The sequence below is a fragment of the Patagioenas fasciata genome, chromosome 1 (assembly GCF_037038585.1).
Source record: "Patagioenas fasciata isolate bPatFas1 chromosome 1, bPatFas1.hap1, whole genome shotgun sequence".
NCBI classification, from domain to species: domain Eukaryota; kingdom Metazoa; phylum Chordata; class Aves; order Columbiformes; family Columbidae; genus Patagioenas; species Patagioenas fasciata.
In genome coordinates this window covers 56,781,854-56,800,975 of record NC_092520.1, presented here as the reverse complement: position 1 = coordinate 56,800,975, position 19,122 = coordinate 56,781,854, and the positions used below count along the sequence as shown (strand labels likewise).

General features: G+C 36.3%; 1 protein-coding gene across 12 annotated transcripts in view; it reads left to right on the top strand.

Annotated features, from left to right (window-relative positions):
* DOCK9 (dedicator of cytokinesis 9) overlaps positions 1-19,122 on the top strand; it is a 125,091-nt gene that overhangs the window by 85,977 nt on the left and 19,992 nt on the right. For 4 of the 12 annotated variants that reach the window (XM_065829721.2, XM_071806935.1, XM_065829720.2 and 1 more), the window contains 9 exons: positions 458-578; positions 2,123-2,256; positions 5,122-5,236; positions 6,801-6,867; positions 8,323-8,370; positions 10,182-10,318; positions 14,096-14,211; positions 18,224-18,361; positions 18,667-18,849. In XM_065829721.2, coding sequence (XP_065685793.2) covers positions 458-578; positions 2,123-2,256; positions 5,122-5,236; positions 6,801-6,867; positions 8,323-8,370; positions 10,182-10,318; positions 14,096-14,211; positions 18,224-18,361; positions 18,667-18,849 — 1,059 coding nt within the window. Of the gene's footprint in view, positions 1-457; positions 579-2,122; positions 2,257-2,897; positions 3,072-5,121; positions 5,237-6,800; positions 6,868-8,322; positions 8,371-10,181; positions 10,319-10,826; positions 10,871-14,095; positions 14,212-18,223; positions 18,362-18,666; positions 18,850-19,122 lie in introns of those variants that run through there. The other 8 variants (XM_065829727.2, XM_065829725.2, XM_065829731.2 and 5 more) reach the window with 4 other exon arrangements.

The following is a 19,122-nucleotide window of genomic DNA, read 5'->3' as shown; positions in this document are numbered from 1 at the left end:
GATACATTATATTTGCATACAATTATTGAATCCAAGATTTAATTATTAATGTATTTTACTTTTTCCATATCTTGCTGTGTTCCATTTGATATTAAGAAAGAAATTCACAATACCCTTCCAACAAGAGAAATGTTTGGGTGTTTGAAATAAAAGTCATTTGGATCTTGGAAATATCTGTTTTATATTGGTTAAAATTCAGCGGAATATTCATTTCTTCAGTGTTTCCTGAGATAGCTTAAGTTTTAGGCTATCCCAGCCTTGCGCAGGTACCTGAACATCTCATTCCATCCTTTTGAGCTGTCATGGCTAAGTGGATCCACCACATGAGCATATTTAATAGAAATTAAAATGTAAGAAATACATATGTAACAGATACTGCTCTCGAAGATAAAGTGTATCATATTCATTAAATCCATGATGTTGAAAAACAACCATCATATTTTCCTCTCTTTTCCAGAGTGCAAAGGATGATGCACTTAATTTGCCAACTGCAAGTCAGCTAGTAACGCCACAAAAATCAGGAAACACATTGGATAACAACCTTCCTAAAGATCTATTTGGTGTTATCTCTGGCATTGGTAAGCACTTAAAAAAATAAAGTAAAATAATTGAAAAGGGAACCCATTTCCTCTTTCATTTGTTACCAGAAGTAATTGTTCTGTGTCCAACTTTGGTTGCTTTCTGCATAATGTACTTGAATGTTGCTGCTACTTCCGTTAACAGAACTGTAATGCAATCAGCTGTTCAGCGTGGGTCAGAATTCAGTCTGTACACGAAAAGTTTATTTTGGCATCTTTTTGGGGTTTGCTTCTCAATTTGAAACTGCAGCTATTTCTTCAAGAGAGCTGATTTTTCACCTGTCAAAGCTGATAGTTTTTGTCTTGATGCAGAGAAACAGGAGACAAGACTCGCCTTAGTCACTTATGGCCAGAGTGTCATAATACATGATTTTATACATTATGTTCCTGCACCTGGGTTGAGGCAACCCCTGGTATCAATACAGGCTGGGGGATGAAGGGATTGAGAGCAGCCCTGCAGAAGATGGACATGAGGGTACTGGTGGATGAAAGATTGGACATGAGCCAGCCATGTGCACTTGCAGCCCAGAAGGCCAATTGTATCCTGGGCTGCATCAAAAGCAGCGTGGGCAGCAGGTTGAGGGAGGTGATTCTGCCCCTCTGCTCCACTCTGGTGAGACCCCCCCCCCCTAGTCCTGTGTCCAGCTCTGGAGCCCTCAGTACAGGAAAGACATGGACCTGTTGGAGAGGGACCAGAGGAGGGCACAGAAATGATCAGAGGGCTGGAACAGCTCTGCTGTGAGGACAGGCTGAGAGAGTTGGGATTGTTCAGCCTGGAGAAAGCTGTGGGGAGACCTTATTGCCACCTTTCAGTACTTAAAAGGGGCCTGTAAGAAAGATGGGGACAGACTTTTTAGAAGGGCGTGTTACAACAGGACAAGAGGTAATGGCTTTAAACTAAAGGAGGAGAGATTGAGGCTAGACACAAGGAAGAAATTTTTTACAATGAGGGTAGTGAAACACTGGCCCAGGTTGCCCAGAGAGGTGGTAGATGCCCCATCCCTGGAGACATTCCAGGCTGGACGGGGCTCTGAACAACCTGATCTAGTTGCAGATGTCCCTTCTTATTGCGCGGGGTTGGACTAGATGGTCTTTGGAAGTCCTTTCCAACCCAAACTGTTCTATGATACTGTGATTCTATGTTAGAGACCACCTCCAAGCAGAGTGCTGCTTGTGCGCACCTGTGGGCACACTCCTGTCTGTTGTTTTTCGCTTGTTGTCTGCTGTAATTAGTTGTGTCACTTACTAGTCAATTAAAAAAAAAAGTGCTTCTTCATGTAAGTGTGCATGTATTGCTACATATATTTTTAAATATGCGTGTCTGTGTAGTTGTATATAAGTCCGTGTATGTACATACATGTATATGTTGCTGAAACTCTAGAATAAGTTTGTCTTCATTAAAAGTAACCCAACTGAATTAATAATTTGCTTTCTTACACATATATACATATATGGTGGCTATAAAAGTCTGACTAAACTATGGAGTGACTTTTCAGAGTATGTATCATTTGAGATTGTTGTATTGTTATGTGGGTTTTTTTTAGCTTCCCCATACACCACATCAACTCCAAATATTAATTGCGTGAGGAATGCTGACTCAAGAGGCTCTCTTATAAGTACAGACTCTGGAAACAGTCTCCCAGAAAGACACAGTGACAAGAGCAATTCTCTTGACAAGGTAAAAACAAAACAAACAAACACGAAGTGTGTATGCCTAAAATACTTAATACTCATAGAGAAGTTAACTCCTATGAGAACTGATCTCTGTTGGGAAATGGGCTGTCTATAGTAACTGTAGAGCAATGTTTTACGTAAGTGTTTCTTTTGCAAAATAATTGTCAGATGAACTCTCTTTCGGTTGCATTTATTAAACTGTTTTGCAGAAAATACAAGCAGATTTTCAATGTAGAGACATAAGCAAGTAGTTGTTTCCTTTGCTAGAGAAAAGCACTAGATGAAGTGTATTGAATTTCACTTGAGAGAACTGAATTCTAGTTAGGACAGCTGCTTTGATTTTGTGGAGACCTTCACTCCATACTGTTCTGTACACAAGATATGTAGCATTTTTGAAATGTTGAAAAAAGAGTTGCTGTGCTTTCTCTAGGTGATTTCTTTCATACTAGTTTGACTTTTCTATCACATTTCATTTTAAAACTGTTACAAATTAGGCGCTCTGGCTGCAGTAGCTATGAGGTATTCAGTCGTGTCTTTCTAGAGCTTGTGTTGATACTGATCGCGTTTCATTTTCTTACATCTTGTTGTGCAAGTCACGACATGTTAACTTTTTCCCCTTGACTCTGACATGCCTTCGTGTGGCAGAGAGAGAAGCTTCTCAGAAGGCACTCTGCTCATGCTATGCGCCCTAATGGAGAAGAAGAAGAAAATTCTCACCCTGCCAAGAAAAACCGTGTTACTATGGATTTTTCACTTCTGACAGTTCCAGCTTTGCCAGAGAAAATTTTACATGCTGCTTTCTCTCTTCAGTTACAAGAAGTACTTGGTTTTTGTGCTTGGTTTAGTTCAGCTTCTGAGTGAAATGTGTGATCAATAGTTTTGCCGCTTCTTTGCAACAGTTGAATCTCAAGCCAAATACGTGCAATGTAACCCTGTAAAATGCCATTAAATGCCAAACCTGGAGTAGTTCATGTACATGCTTTAATTTAAGCATAAAAATCCAGTCATCTTAAATATCGACGGAATTTGGGTGTTTAGGGTCTTTAATATAAATAGAACTAAAAAGTCTTATCTGACATTGACCAAGTAAATAAATATTTTGTGCGTACGCTGTTGCTAAATGGCAATGCTGTCATCTATTACTTAGTTGTCACGTTAATTACTAATGTGTAGTGTTTTTACCAACTGAAAGGGTTTTCAAAGGAGTCAGTATCCTTTGAAAATTCTGCTCTGGTCTGCCAATTTAGGTAATACAGGATTTGTGTTTTGCATGCTGTTAATATTTTCCCTGAATAATACTTAATTCTGGCTTCCATTTGTTGCTTTACAAACTTTCTAGTAGATCTGTTTTTCAGTGCACGTTATCTTCCAGTTTTTGCTCGTTGCTTGATATCATTACTGAAGAGCCAAGTTTTTGTTCTAAATTTTTTTTCAGAATAACCCGTAGAACTGTATTTGTGGAATCAGAATCAACTGGAAGTATATCAGTTTCTATTTTAATATGTGCATAATTTATAGGTTACTGACATTATTTTAAATTAAGCTTCTGAGTAGCTGTAGTCCTAGGTTTATCCATTTACTTATTCAGCTATTTTTGAGGGAATATTATGTAGTGCCCTGGACAATAGTACCCCAAAGTCTAGGAAACTCAAATTGTGTTTCTGCTTACCCACCTGTTATTTGCCTGTGCTACTTCCAGATCCATAAAGCTGCACAGTAGTACATCCTTGTTCACTGGTGACATTTTTAAGAGAAAACAGTTTGTGGGGTCTTTAGAATCTGCAGTAATCAGGCTTTTATAGGCATCCATCTCCTCCTAAGTTACAGTAAATTCTGGCCAGTGTCAATTATAGTTTCACATTCAGTTTCACTGCGCATCTGTTCAATGGCTGGTGTCTGACAGATTTACACAGATTGTTTTAGGACGGTAATTCTTTCCTTTTACATGGAATGCGTTAAAGGGCTCAGCAGTCAATGGATGTGTGTGCTGTGAAATGTTCCCTCTCAGATTAGCATTGTCTCCTGCTTTCAGTGAGGAGTGTTCCTGGAAAGGGAGGGTTATTCTACCCTTGAAATAATGGCATTTCTTGCTTTGTTTGTGAAACCCAGTGCTTTTTTACATGTCTTATGTTTTCTTTTTTTTTTTTTTTCTAATTTCGATGTGACGGATTTCTTCCAAAACTGTTTTTAATGTTTTTAAAAAGGTCATGGACTCAAGGTGATCCAGCTTCCTTGTAGAAACCAGGGAGCTGCACAGATCAATTGTACCAGACTGCTGACTTAACAAAAAAAACCTTATTGAATGTCTGGTTCATTTTCTATTCACATAACTGGCCTCATATTGGAAGTGAGAATTAGGCACTACAAAGAGCAAAATTTATCCTCAGACTGAGGATTTTGTAACATCTGATTGTGTGGAAGTTATCCTTTACAGATAAATCTTTGCCTAAAGTTCAGGTTTTTTTTTTCCTTTTATTGTGGTACACACAGTACCAGTAGCATTTATTTTTAAAGTACTTCATCTAAGCAGAAGGGCCATGCCTGATTTCTACATAGTGGGATATCTATGTATAACTAACTTGATTAATAATCACTGCTAGGTAACTTTTGCTCTTACTCCACCATCTGGGGGGGGGGGCGGAAATCATACAAAGAAGGAAATAAAAGTAAAAAAAAGGGTGAAGAGGCTTAATTTGGTATACTTCATGTGTGTAATGTGTGTTTTAGTGACCTGTCTCTACATGAAATATTTTTGTCTCTGTTCTGTGATCCCTTTTCTGTTGCAGGAATTAATAAGACAAGTTAAAACATTTTAGTTTCTTGTATTTTGGCTGAAGAGTTCTTAAAGTGATGTCTCTCTTCTTTTCAGAACCAACAGAGCAGCACTTTAGGAAGTTCTGTGGTTCGATATGACAAACTTGACCAAGCGGAGATCAAAAGTCTGCTCATGTGTTTCCTTCATATTTTGAGAAATATGTCAGAAGGTAGGGAATTCCAGCTATTTTTCATAAATTTGAAATCATGTGTTGGATTTATGCCTGTGATTTTAATACTTTTTCAAAAATCAGCAAAGTATTTTAGGTGTAGGTACTATGTCATGCTGTTTACGAATATGTGTGATTGATTAAATGAAACTCCGGAAACCTTGTAAGCATTAAATACTCATTATGCCCTCAAAGTGTGAGGCTAACTGAAGGACATGGTAAGAAAGCAAATATTTGTGTGTGATTGTAGAGTCCGATTTGGAAAATGGTGGCGAATAATAATTCATTGATCTTTGGAAAGTCTCTGGCCAGTCCATTCCTCCATTCTGCAGAACGTCCTGTGTAACAGGGAACCAAATGATTTGGTTGTTTTCTATGTTTTTATTTCTGGAATGGGGATGTTAGTGCTTCTTTGTTCTTCTAGGATGTTTGTGAGATGATTCATTGAATTATTAAGAGTTATGCTGTCCTGGAGGAGGAGTAGGGGGGTGGAGCAGAGAGGGAGACAGGCAGGATGGGGAAAGAAATACTGCATGAATGGCAAATCTTATATTTTTTAACTAGTATCATACAACTCATGATTATCCTTATCCTTGATCTGTATTTTGAAAAGAGGGCAAGCCCCTTTTGATAAAAACATTGCATTTTTAAGTTTATGCTAAACAAATCAAAAGTAGTTAGTTTATATTCTTTGCCTATTTTGATGTTAATTTCTAAGAATCAAGTTTATGAGGCACTTGAACCCTAATTTATTGCACCACTTAATCAAGAATGAGAACTGAAAGGCTAGTAAGTAGTCAATATTCAGTCATACCATTAAATTTTCATGTAATTACATTGATAAGTACATAAAATAATAATAAAACTCAAAAAAGTCCTTTTCACTATTTTACACTTCAAAATATAAAAAAATTAGTCAGAATTTCTAGGAAATGCAATTTAACATTTACATAAGCACAGTGAGGATTTTTTTGTCTCAATTCTCCTGGAAAAGAACAAGTGTCAAATACACTTTTCCACACATCTTTGTAATAATTTTGAATTTGTTAGCCTAGTTAGTTTCAACATTTTTGGCAAAAGAGACCAGGTCTTGGCTATGTCACTGTAAGCTTTGTAAGAAATCTGTGCAAATAAAGAAAATCTGAAACCTGTGCTGAAAAACTACCCAGAATGAGGCATTGTAAATTTAAAATGTTGAGACCATTTTATAAAGAAGCAGGGTTATAGGACTGACAATCCAAAGTGTTCTGAAGTCTAATAGTTTTAGAATACTAGTCAGTACAGACTACTCAATTTTTACTGTTTAAAATATGCAATTGTATGGGAATATTATAGATTAATTGAAAGCATAAGGTAGGAACTCATTTGGAGAATTGATATGTACATTTGTATAATCAGCTTCAAGGAAAACTTTAAATAGTAGTAGTTGTCTGTGCCTCAAAAGCCATTTTTAGATTCTCTGAATCCTCATTGCCTTAAAACTAAAAACTGATGTTAACTCTTCTACTTAATATTTTTGTGTTTGCTGCCTTTATCTTGTTTCTAATATTTTTCATTTTCCTAGATGCATTGTTTACATATTGGAACAAGGCTACAAAATCTGAACTCATGGACTTTTTCACGATTACAGAGTAAGATTTTCGTTGAGCTTGTCATAATATCATACGTTTTGCTGTGCTGTTAAAAAACATGAGTGTGGGTTGAAGTGGATTGAAGTGTATTTATACGTTTTTATTTGTTTGAAAAAATAATACAATCTTTGTCTGTTTAGAAGTCCTTAACTTGATCTGCACAGTTGCATTTCTGTCCAGTTCCATGATAGTTTCTGGATTTAGGCTACACAGAAGTGATCTCAGGAGTTCCTAAACAACAAACAGTGCTCAGAATATTGCTGTGCTTATGGAAGAGGAACCATCTTGTTACCTGTCTGCATTGAAAAGCACCTTGTAACGGGAACTGCTGAAATTTTATGGTTGCATATCAAAATTGATTGAATTGCATAACTCCAGGAACAAAGGGCTGTATGTGAACCATCCCCCTAGCATTCCTCTTGTGTCTCCTGCCTTTCTGTAAGGGAAAAGATATAGGATGAATCCAGTATGTATTAATGGGTGCACTGCATCCCCATGCACATTTAGTGAGTTTGTTCATGGAACTGACCGATACCTTAACAAAAAGTGAAGGTGCTGTTTGCATGAAGTGGTGTGCCACAAAAGACTTTCTGTTTCCTTGCTGTTTCACTGGACTGCTTTCCTTTATTTTTGTAGTAGAGGCTCAATCAATGCAATATCAGTTATTAGTTGTGTTATGGAGCTGAGTTGAAGGGACTATTTGCCAGTCTTGTCCCTTCTTCACAACTGGCACAAGGAAGAGGGAGCCTGAAAACTGACTTTCAGTTGGGTTTTATATTTTTAAAAACTTTTAGAATGTTCTTACCTGAAGGACAAGGGAAGGGTTGCATTAAGTCTTCTGAATTATCAGGATAATTACTTACAGTGGGAAAAGAGTCACATAAAATCATTATTACAGCCTCCATTCACACCATTTTTCTTTATTTGAAAGTGTGACTTTAGTTTATTAGTCATCAGGGTAGTGTACTTAACAGTTGTGAAGACAAGCAGAAGCACCTGGCAAATTAGGTTATACTTTCAACTTTCTTGCTGATCTGAACCCATAGTATTATGATTCTTTAAAATATAAGATCATATTGAAGTATGGAATTTTTTTTTAAATGAAAAATTATTTTAGGGGGATTTGCCTTTATCGTCTTCCCTATATTGTAACTTCCTATATTGTAAAAGCACATTCCCTGTAGAAAATAGTTCTGTCAGAACCTCTGTTGTTGTTACCCTGGAATCTGGAGACCTTAAAAACGAACAAACAAAATGCTAACTAAACATGAACATCAACTTGGGACCAAGAGAATTTAGGCCAAGGGGAAAAAAAAATTGTATTGTCCTTATTTTGAATCCTTACATGGGTAAGAGTTTAAAGTTAAACAGAAATAACAGTGAACATTTCAAACTACATAAATCTGGAAGAGATTGTTTTAAGCATTACTTCTCCGACTTATGTGTTCTCTACAGAGTATGCTTACATCAGTTCCAGTACATGGGGAAACGATACATAGCCAGGTACTGTGTGGAATTTAACTTTCACTGTCTTGTTCACTAAGAATAATGTGTATAATATGCCTTGAATCTCTATTAGAAATAAATTGCATGAGTAGAAGTGTTATTGTGAAATGAACTAAATAACTGGTTGTTATATTAACAAATCTGTGTCCTGTCTGAAAGTCTGGTGTCTGTTTAAGAATGATGTCTGTGTATGTTGTGTTTATTGTCAATTACTTCAAAATATGACCCTTAAATACTAAATTTTACAGCGTATTTTCTCCTTGAAATAGTGTCTTTGGGAAGAAATGTTATGATTTGTTTTGTTTATTCACTTGGCCATAAAACTATGTCCACTGAAATGTTTTAGAAATTTTATGTATAGTGTTTTTACTGAAAGGTGAGTAGTGAACACATCCAACGCTGACGTTCTTCAATTTGAAGTCTGAAGTACCATTAGATACCTGTACATTCCCATTAAAAGCTATTTAGGAGAAAATCTGTGGGAGTCAGAAAGATGTACTAAATTATTTGAATATCTTTGCATTAATGTGTTTTTTAACATGAAGTAATTTTTTAATAAACTAAAATATAGCAGCTTGTTTAGGCCTTATACTGTGGTTGACATGGTAATACTGTTATAATTAAACTTGTGGGGTTGAAGTACTGGCCCTCTTGAACTCGATGCGAAAGTTGTTGCAGGCTTTGGGTGGTAAAGCATTCTAACTAAAATGTTAGCTTTTTTGGTTTTAATTTAGAATTAATGGCTGGTGAATCTCTTTCTACAAACAACAAACTTGACTGTCTCCTTGGAGATTTTTCAGAAAAAAATCTCATCTCTGTTCACATACCCTAAAAAAAAAAAAAAAATCAAAGGCTAAAATAAATCTGACTTTCTTAAGGTTTTGATTGTAAACTTTGTGTTTAAATGGACTTTGAACTCTGGGTTTACAGGAGTCTGTAATTTTCAAGCTTTTTGTAAAACTTCTTCAGACTAATTTGACTGGTTTATAGGGAAGACTACCACACTTGGTTTTGATTACTGATCACCTAGTCAGTGTACTGCACATTAAGGCTAAAAACATTGTTATAGAAATCATCTGGTGTTCTGCAGATATATTGAATTTTCCAAGTCGATGTAACTTTCTAGTCTTCCATGTTATCATTGCACTGAAGTATATCGCAATCAATACACTTTTAAAATACACAACTGACAGAGAATGAAAGGGAGCGGGGATTCTGTAATTCAAGCGCACTGGTTTTCATTTCTCATCAGCTCTGGTGGTGGTACACGATAGGAGGTTAGCCTGTACTGATTGCTAACACAGATCACTTTTCTGTTTTCTTCACTTGATTGCTGCAAATTTAACAAAGTATATGGCTCTTCTCCCTTCCTGCTTGGGTAAGATGTACCTGATAATACCTCAGTTAATTCCTGCTCTCCCGTTGCATGTCTGCTTTCTAATTTTACCGCTGTGTGTCCTAACTTTTTTCCTAAAATTTTGACCATCAAAATAGAGGATTTGGTTTTGGGTTCTGAATATTTTCAGAATATTTTTGTTTTCAAATATTTATGTTTTGAAAAGCCCTGAAGCAAATTTAGTGCTTCATGAGCGACTGCTTTTGTGCTTTTGCTTTCATGCTTCGAGGTTTCAAGAGTTTGCTGTGACGCTTTTTTTATGCTACCTATTTTTGTTTTATAAACAAAACAGTAAATAGGTTGCATTCCGATTTTTTCTGTAAAACTTCTTGTGCTTAACTAACACTTCCTTGTCTTGCTGCAGTTTGACATGTCTAACTTTTGCTTCTATCCCATTTCACTCATCTTGCAGGAACCAGGAGGGGTTGGGATCCATAGTTCATGATCGAAAATCTCAGACATTGCCTGTTTCCCGTAACAGAACAGGAATGATGCATGCCAGATTGCAGCAGCTGAGCAGCCTGGATAACTCTCTCACTTTTAACCACAGTAAGTCTCATGACATGATAACATTCATCATCCTCAACCAGTACCACAACACCAGAGACAGGTCCCAGAGCCACACCAGTGCATTTCAATGACTTTTATTGTTCTAGGTCGAAGCAATAGCTGGAATCAGTCGGTGGTCTGTTCCCTGCTTTATGGTAGAACAATCAATGCAGGCTGATGCCATAACATGGAGCATGGTTAACTACAGAATATTTTAAATTTGTCTCTTTTTTTTTTTTAAGTTATATGCACTTCAACTTTGTGCTGGAGGTGTTTACAAAATGTACTTGTTTTTTTCTATTTGCTGTATTAAGCTTCGGTTTTTTCCCCACTTGGTCTTATAAATGATTAATCTAAAAAATATGCACTCTGACCACATCTCCATGTTTTGACATCCCTAAATGAGAAATAAGTTTCTTAGAATTTCTACAGAGATTGTGAAGCCCATGATTTGGTTTGTCTGGAAGTGAAAAGGCATCCAATAATGAAGTGATTTTTCTGTTTTCAGTGTGAGAAAGATATCAAGTATTCTTGGAATTTCTGTAGACAATGGTAAGATTTAATCAGGTTGGAGTCAGCTTGTATAAGTCTGCTGTATTGAAAACTAAATCTGCTTGTGGCCTATCTTTTTAAACATGCTGCTCTTAAATTGCAAATATACTATATGTAAAGTATTCTGAAGCACCATTTTTTTCAATTTTCAGCTTCAAAAACAATGAAACTGGTTGACTAATTCAGTAAAATGCAACACTGGTACTGAAAAGAATTGTGTGCAGTAAAGCAATTATTTGAGTTAACTGTATGTTCACTGTGTTCATCCTTTTATTTTCCAAAGCATATCTAACTGTCCCTTAAAATCTTTTAGCTCGTTATCTGTAATATAAAGCAACAATTAGGCTAATTGCACAAGACTTACCACGTAGTCTAGTGGAAAAAAAATATCCCACCAAAGCTCTCTTTTTATAAACGCATTCTTATGCCTGCTTAAATATAAGAAATCCAATTATTTTATTTTAAAAATATCAGAAAACTCTATATCTGTGTAAATTACACTTTTTTTTTCTTATAATCAGTCTGCTACTGTTGTATCATAATTTCTAGATGGTTTTTGATACATAAAAGAGATCTTTTATGCAATGTGACTACACATTCACAAAGGTAAAATACTTTGCAGATAAAAATTAATTTAAAAAAAAAAAGTATCTGGAAACTACATTACACAGCTGTTTCTGGGCCCTGTGCAATGAGATTTCATACTTCCAGAACTTGGCAAATTTACAGGTTTTTAGGAGACAGTGAGCTGAAAGATTTTAATAAATGCATGCTTATGTTCAAAGCAACTTTCCATTCTTTTCCGTCTGAAGAATATTATGAAGGAAGGTGTCTCATTCAGATAACTTTGTGTGAAGTGATAGTAGTTTTTCTTAATGTTGAACATTTGTTGAATATCAGGATATTCCACTTGGTATTGAGCAAGGTTTTACAAAGTGAAAATATGATACTGTAAAAGCCATGCTGAATGTGAAATTGCTTTTTATGTCTTTGGTCTTGTTGTCGAACTTCTAGTTTTGTTTAGTTGTCAGTCTGCCTGTATTGTGTTTCGAAGTAATTTTCAAAACCTGAATAAATCTTCTAAGTATCCTATATGGGATACATGTGGGATACGTACAGGAATGGATATATTTCGTGGAAAGAGTCGCTTTACTTGTGTTTAAAATTGTGTTTCTTTGGCAAGATAGTTGTCTATATATGTAAATTATAAAATTATTTTCTCCCTTTCTAATGATTTAAGCAAGGAATAGAACTGAAGTAATGGCGTAAGTGAAATTCCGTATCTCTGAGGAATTTCAGTGTAGTTTTGTGCTTAATTTGGGGCTGGAGGAGAGGAGGACACTCAGTAGAGTTGTGATATGCAAACATACTGAAATACAGGATAGATACTCTGATCCGTAATAGCAGTATATGAACATTGTAAACCTTGTAGTCATTAGAGATTTTCCCATTCGCAGTGTTCTTAAGTGAGTTTAGATCCAGTTACTCTGCAGTAGTGTGAATGTGTGGGTGCAGGTGTCCATTTTACATGTGGTAACTGTAGTGCCATAGTTTCTTCTTAAGTTACATGTGAAGAACAGAATCCGATATGTTAGTTATATGTGAAGAATACAGTATTAGCTTCCCTAAAATAACAGCAAAATGAAACAAGGATAGTTTTTTAGCATGCATATGGAGAAAGCACTGCTAAAACAGCCTTTTAACTCAACTGAATTCAGTGTTCCTTTCAGTTCCTGCCTAGAACTTCTTTCTCTAGTAATAGTGTGGAGTGGTAAATCAGTGACCTATTTATTTGTTGCTCTAAATTATTTATGTCAAGAACAAAATTTGAACTGTTTGGAATTCTATCCATTGACTACGGTTTTTACTTGGTATTTATAATAAACTTTCCTTCTTTCTTTTTATCTGGAATAGCAAACAAATAATTTCTTTAAAGAATATTTGCCTTCTCCTCTATGCAGTTCTCAAAACACTCGTCTCTTGGTATTGTCGTTACTGAAATCACAGGCGAACTTAAGTTTTTCTGGTCACCCAGAGGCTATTGCTATGAAAAAGGATTTTTCTTTGAATTTCTTTATGGAAAAGAACACTCTCACTGAAAGAAAATTATTTGGCAAATGGCTGTTGTACTAAAACTTGCTTCCAAATGCCAGTTGTTCCTTTCCATCATTAAAGGGATAAAGGATGTAAGTGGATTGAAACCACAAAGAAAATACATGGGAGGAGGAAAAGGTGGAGCAGAGAGAGTGCAAAAGATGATAGGAAAGAGATGTATACTTCCTAACAGGAAGAATGTATAAATCCAAAGAAACTGGTGGTTACAGGTGTGCATGTGTAGTTCAGCCAGACAAACAAGAAGGTGCAGAAAGAAGTGGCGAGGTGTCATTATAAAGGAATATGTAATTTCTTCTGTTCTTTTCTTGGTCTCAACAAGTTTGTCATTGCTGTCATTGATTTAGTGATGCTAAGTTGACTGTAAATCTAACATATAGACATGATCCAGACCAAATTTTTATAAAGCAACCAGGGCATGTTTGTCAGTCTGGTTCTTAAAGATCAGTGTTAGGGAACATAAGCAATATATACCCAGCGCTGAAGCAGGACGTGTTAGTAAAATTTTTTAAATACAATATGGAGCTAGAAGCGATAAAATATTTTTGTTAAATATTATTGCATGGTATTGCTGCAGTGCAGAATTAATTACTTTGCTCTTCAGCTGCCTGTAACTACATGACTGTATTCCTTCAACTCTTAGTGTTTTGTATATTTATAATGCTTATGATTGACTTTGAGATCATTACAACATCGCTAAATTACCAATACGTATTTTCAGCTGTAACTCCATCCTACTGCGATACTTAATTTAAGAATATATATGTGTATATATATATAACTGTGTACATTTATGTGCATACACCTGTATATACATACATACACATATATGTTAAACATGAGAGATTTATTGTTTTAACTGCTGTTTAATGCTTCTATTGTTGACATTTGTACTTAGTATATTTTATGATCTTGTGCAAATTATGTTAGAGTAATTATGTGCACATATCTGAAAAACACTTAAATGCATATGAATTATTTTTCTGCATTGAACACTAACTATTGTCAGGCTGTTTACTTCTTAGTCTTTTCCTAGTTCAGGAAGGCTTTTGGAAATAAAAAACATTTAAATGGGTATATCCAGCACTTACACTTCATTTGAAATTTCTGTAGGCTATGGCCATTCAGATGCAGATGTTCTTCACCAGTCTTTACTTGAAGCAAACATTGCCACTGAAGTTTGCCTTACAATTCTGGATACTCTGTCATTATTCACAATGGCTTTTAAGGTTTGTTTTTTACTTGGTGTTAACATCTCCAGTCATTATATTTCAGAAAAAAATTTAAATCTATTTTTAAATTATATGTTATAGTCGAGTAATGTAGCATTGCATATGTAGCATTGTATTTAATAGTAGTGTTGTGTAAAAGCTGATAACCTGTTGCAGCAAGTTGCTTTGGGTTCAGTTACACGTTTCACAGAGATTCCTTACTGGTCAGCAGTAATCAATGGAAAAAGCTCCTTCCTCATTCAATCTTCCTAAAAATATTTCTAGAAACTTTAATGGCTACATGTGGGATGAAAGGTCTATTGTACAGCAAAACCATAGTTCATAATTGAACACAATCAGACTTGTATATTGAACTTGCCTTCTTTTCATATTAGGTCCCTCATTAATTGACTAATTTGTGTGTGTTTCTTTTCTGTAAATTTATTTCAATTGTCCACTAATAAGATTTAATTTAGTTGTATTGGTTACTGTAGCTCTCCTATGGAATCTTTTTATAAGGTACCTACTTGCATACCCTTCCTGTCTGGTTTTTTTTTTGAGCTTTTCCAAACATCAAAGGTGAAGCTATAAAAAAGAAGGATGGTATTAATAGCTCTAGCTTGTTTCTCCGCTAATTAGAACAGTGGACCTCTTTGTATCCAAATCCTTGCTTGAAGATTCATATTTAGTGTCTTAGCTTAATCTAGTTATGAAAACATGAGCTTATAATGAGATTCATTTCATTAGTAATTCAATTAGATAGAGTTTAGAACCTGTTCTGTCTGCAGACTTCATGACAGAATTGAAAATGAAGATACCTAGTTTTAAAGATTTAAAGAAGAATGAACACAAATCTTATAGTTATCAGCTGCCCATCACACTCGGAATGAGAGTGCTTCAAGGTTATCTGTACATAGTATGTTGAGAAAGTAAGTAAGAGGATATCAGGGTAGTCTACAAGATTCAAACAAAACAGCGAGGACAATCAGGAGCTTCTATTCTATCAACTGCACTAAAATACATAAAATCATAGAATCATAGGATGGTTTGGGTTGGAAGAGACCTTGAAAGATCATCCAGTGCAACTACCCTGCCATGACCAGGGTGCTCAGAGCCCCATCCAACCTGACCTTGAATGTCTCCAGGGTTGGGCCATCCACAGCTTCTCTGGGCAACGTGTGCCAGTGTCTCCCCATACTCGTTTTAAAAAAAAATAAAAATAAAAATAAAAAATTCCTCCTTATGTCTAGTCTAAATCTAGCCTCTTTCAACTTAAAACTGCTGTCCCTTTTTCTACAACTACAGGCCTTAGTAAAAAGTCTCTCTCCCTTTCTTGTAAACCACCTTTATATATTGAAAGGCCACAATAAGATCTGCTTGGAGCCTCCGCTTCTCCAGGCTAAACAACCCCAACTCTCTCAGCCTTTCTTCACAGGAGAGGTGTTCAAGCCCTCTGACCATTTTTGTAACTCTCCTGTGGAGCTGCTGTAACCTGTCTGTGTCTTTCATGTATTGGGGACTCAGGACCTGGATGCATTACACCAAGTGGTGTCTCTCCAGAGTGGAGCAGAGGGGCAGAATCACCTCCCTTGGCCTGCTGGCCACGCTGCTTTTGATGCAGCCCAGGATACAATTGGCCTGCTGGGCTGCAAGTGCACATTGCCAGCTCATGTTCAATCCTTCATCCACCAGTACCCTCAAGTCCTTCTCGTCAGGGCTGCTCTCAATCCCTTCATCCTTCAGCCTGTACTGATACTGCAGATTGCCCTTACCCAAGTGCAGGATCTTGCACTTGGCCTTGTTGAGCTTTCTGAAGGTTCACTTCTCAAGCTACTGGAGGTCCCTCTGGATTGTGTGCTACAGCCAAATCGAGTGCACCACTCAGCTTGGTGTCATCAGCCACTCATCACCAGTTTCCACTTTGAGCCATTGAGTGTTAATCTTTAGATGCAGCCATCCAGCTAATTCCTCATTCTTCTGACAGTCCAAACCCATATGTTTCAAATTTAGTGGCAAGAATGCTGTGGGGGACCATATCAAAGACCTTACTGAAGTCCAAATAGATGACATCCATAGCTCTTCCCTTGTCCACTGATGTGATCACCCCATTACAGAAGGCCACTAGATTAGTAATACCAATCTGCATCTTTTGGAATTGATTAGCATGTTACATAGAAGTCCAGACAATTTTTTTTTGCTCAAGATCATCTTTCACTGGTGGGGTTCCAGATCTCCCTTATCTATTACAGCAGGGAAATCTCAAGTTATATCTGCTTCTTGGTGGAATTTTAACTGATCCTGTGTGAATTCATACTACTCTAGGGGGTTCTAGTGAACTTCCTACCTCTGATGTCGGGACATCTGAAGAAAGGGTATTATATTAATTTCCTCATAATGATAGGGGTTTGTAAGACAACATTTCTTTATTTTGCTACGAATCTGGAAGTAGTAAGCCTTACAGTCCTTTAGAACTTACAGTTAGGTGGTTAGGTTTGGGTCATCTACAGAGATCTGTACACTGTTCCAAGAGATAAAACGTGTTCCTATGACCAAATGGACTGGCTTATATTCAACCGTTTATATCTAGCATCTTCTAAAATAACCCACCTGTGGCTTCACTGCATAGCAGTTGGTGTTTTGCAAGTCACCTTATCAGAATGGCTTTTAATGGAATCACAGAATTTTTTGGTTGGAAGAGACCCTTGAGATCATAGAGTCCAACCATAACCAACTCTAGCACTAAACCATGTCCCTAAGAGCATCGTCTAAACATCTTTTAAACACCTCCAGGGATGGTGACTCCACCAGTTCTCTTCAATTTTTAATACTGAGGAACATCCAAAATGCCTAGGACTATGCTGAAATTTTTTCACCTGAAGAAATTCTTCTGTGTCTCCATGAATAGGAGATGTCTGCAGTTAGACATCTCATCCATGTTTGACAGAGCTTAAGGCATGCTAAAAGAGCCCAGGACTATACTAGGCCTCGAGCACCTTTTTTTAAAAAAAAATTAAACTAGATTATTTGAGTTAATATTACCTTAAAACTTACTTGAGATATTAATGGAGCTGCCTTACAGCGTGCTATTTGGTAGTAATGACAAGGACAAGTGGAGTGTGCAAGGGGAGTTGTAGAAGGCACAAGAATGTAGAATGGTGTTGGAGGACCAGTGGAGTCAGAGGGAGCAGTACTTAACATGATCCTCTCAGTTCTGGACATCCTGGACTGGATCGAGCAGCCCCTGAATTGATTAATCTCTTTTAGTGTTTTAGAAGAGGAGAGACCTTGTTTTGTCCAAGTCCTATAGGAACCGCATGCATATGCTCAGGGGACAAAGGGAGAAAACAGGTCCCCATGGCAAAACAAAACCGATATGAACTGTTAAAAGCAGATGCATGGCCAGTACCTGTGCTATAGGAATTGAAGGAGACCAGGTGTTAAAAAGTTGTTTGAAGGGAAGGCAGCTGTTGGTGATACAGAAATCAAGAGTAACCTTGTGTGTTGCATGCCTCAGAACGAGCTTTACAATATTGATGCAGGTAAAACTCTGAAAACTAACTGACATCTTCATCCTTATGAACCCTTTCAGTTCTAGTTCTAGGATAGTAATGAAAGAGGGTGAGTGGGTGGGGGGTTGGTTTGAGGGCAGTCTGTCTGAGAGCATTGTAGTAGAGGTACTGCTGTAAGAACATTCCACTGTTTGAGCTTCTAAAGCCAGATGTAACCAAAGTGTGTTAATAGTTTGAGCGTACCTCTCAACTGTTAATAGCAATTGATTTAACTAACAGCTATTAAAAACAATCATGTTCTATAAGTATTCAGAAGCCAAGACTTTGTTTATAAGAAAGATTAATGAACCGTTAGAAATATCAAATTAAAATTCAGATATGTTTGTATTATGAAATGTCTTGGTAATACTATGCAGATTATTTTCTTAAATTTCCTGCTTTTGAATGATCTGTGTATGTTCTTAGAATACTATAAGCGTATCACTGTATAAAACTTCTAAATTCTCACTATCAATTTAAAGAATCAACTACTGACTGATCATGGGCATAATCCGCTGATGAAGAAAGTATTTTATGTATACCTCTGCTTCCTTCAAAAGAACCAGTCTGAAACATCATTGAAAAATGTCTTCATTGCTTTAAGAGCTCTTATTTTTAAGGTGAGAAGTTTTAAAGTAATTAATCTTCAAGTACTTATCCAATTCTATAGTTAACAATATAGTATGTAAAAGTTTAAGAACGAAACTCCCAAATTAAAGTTGGTGAATAAGGATTGACCTGATCCTAACAGTGTGAAGTAATTGTCCTTTGAATTTCTGTAAAAATCGGTCTGTGTTGTGAACTACAACTATTTTTTTTCTAGAGTTTGAGAATGTTAATATATTAATGTTTTTCTTGACATGCTTATTTTATCAGGAACTGAAGCTAATTTTAATTAATAACTTCTTCTCTGCTTTTTCCTCAGTTTCCTTCTACCTTTTATGAAGGTAGAGCTGATATGTGTTCAGCACTATGCTATGAAATTCTGAAGTATTGTAATTCCAAATTGAGTTCAATTCGTACTGAAGCTTCACAGTTACTGTACTTCTTAATGAGAAATAATTTTGATTACACAGGGAAGAAGTCTTTTGTTAGGACGCATCTGCAAGTTAGTATACTTTATTTTTCTTTTTTCCGTGTTTTTTAGATATTGGATTGCCTGTATTTGTAGATGTACAATTGCATATCAGTGTGCAAAGCCCTGTCAGATAAAGACATAAAAGTAATTTTTGATTCAGCAAGGCTGGAACTATTCTAAAAGTAAGAAGATGGCAATAAAAGTATGTTCAGTAGTAGGAAATACAATTCAATGGCCTTGTGCTTTGTAGGGAATAATTCATATGTGTGAGTAGCAAATGTTCTGGTTTGTAGATGTTCTTTT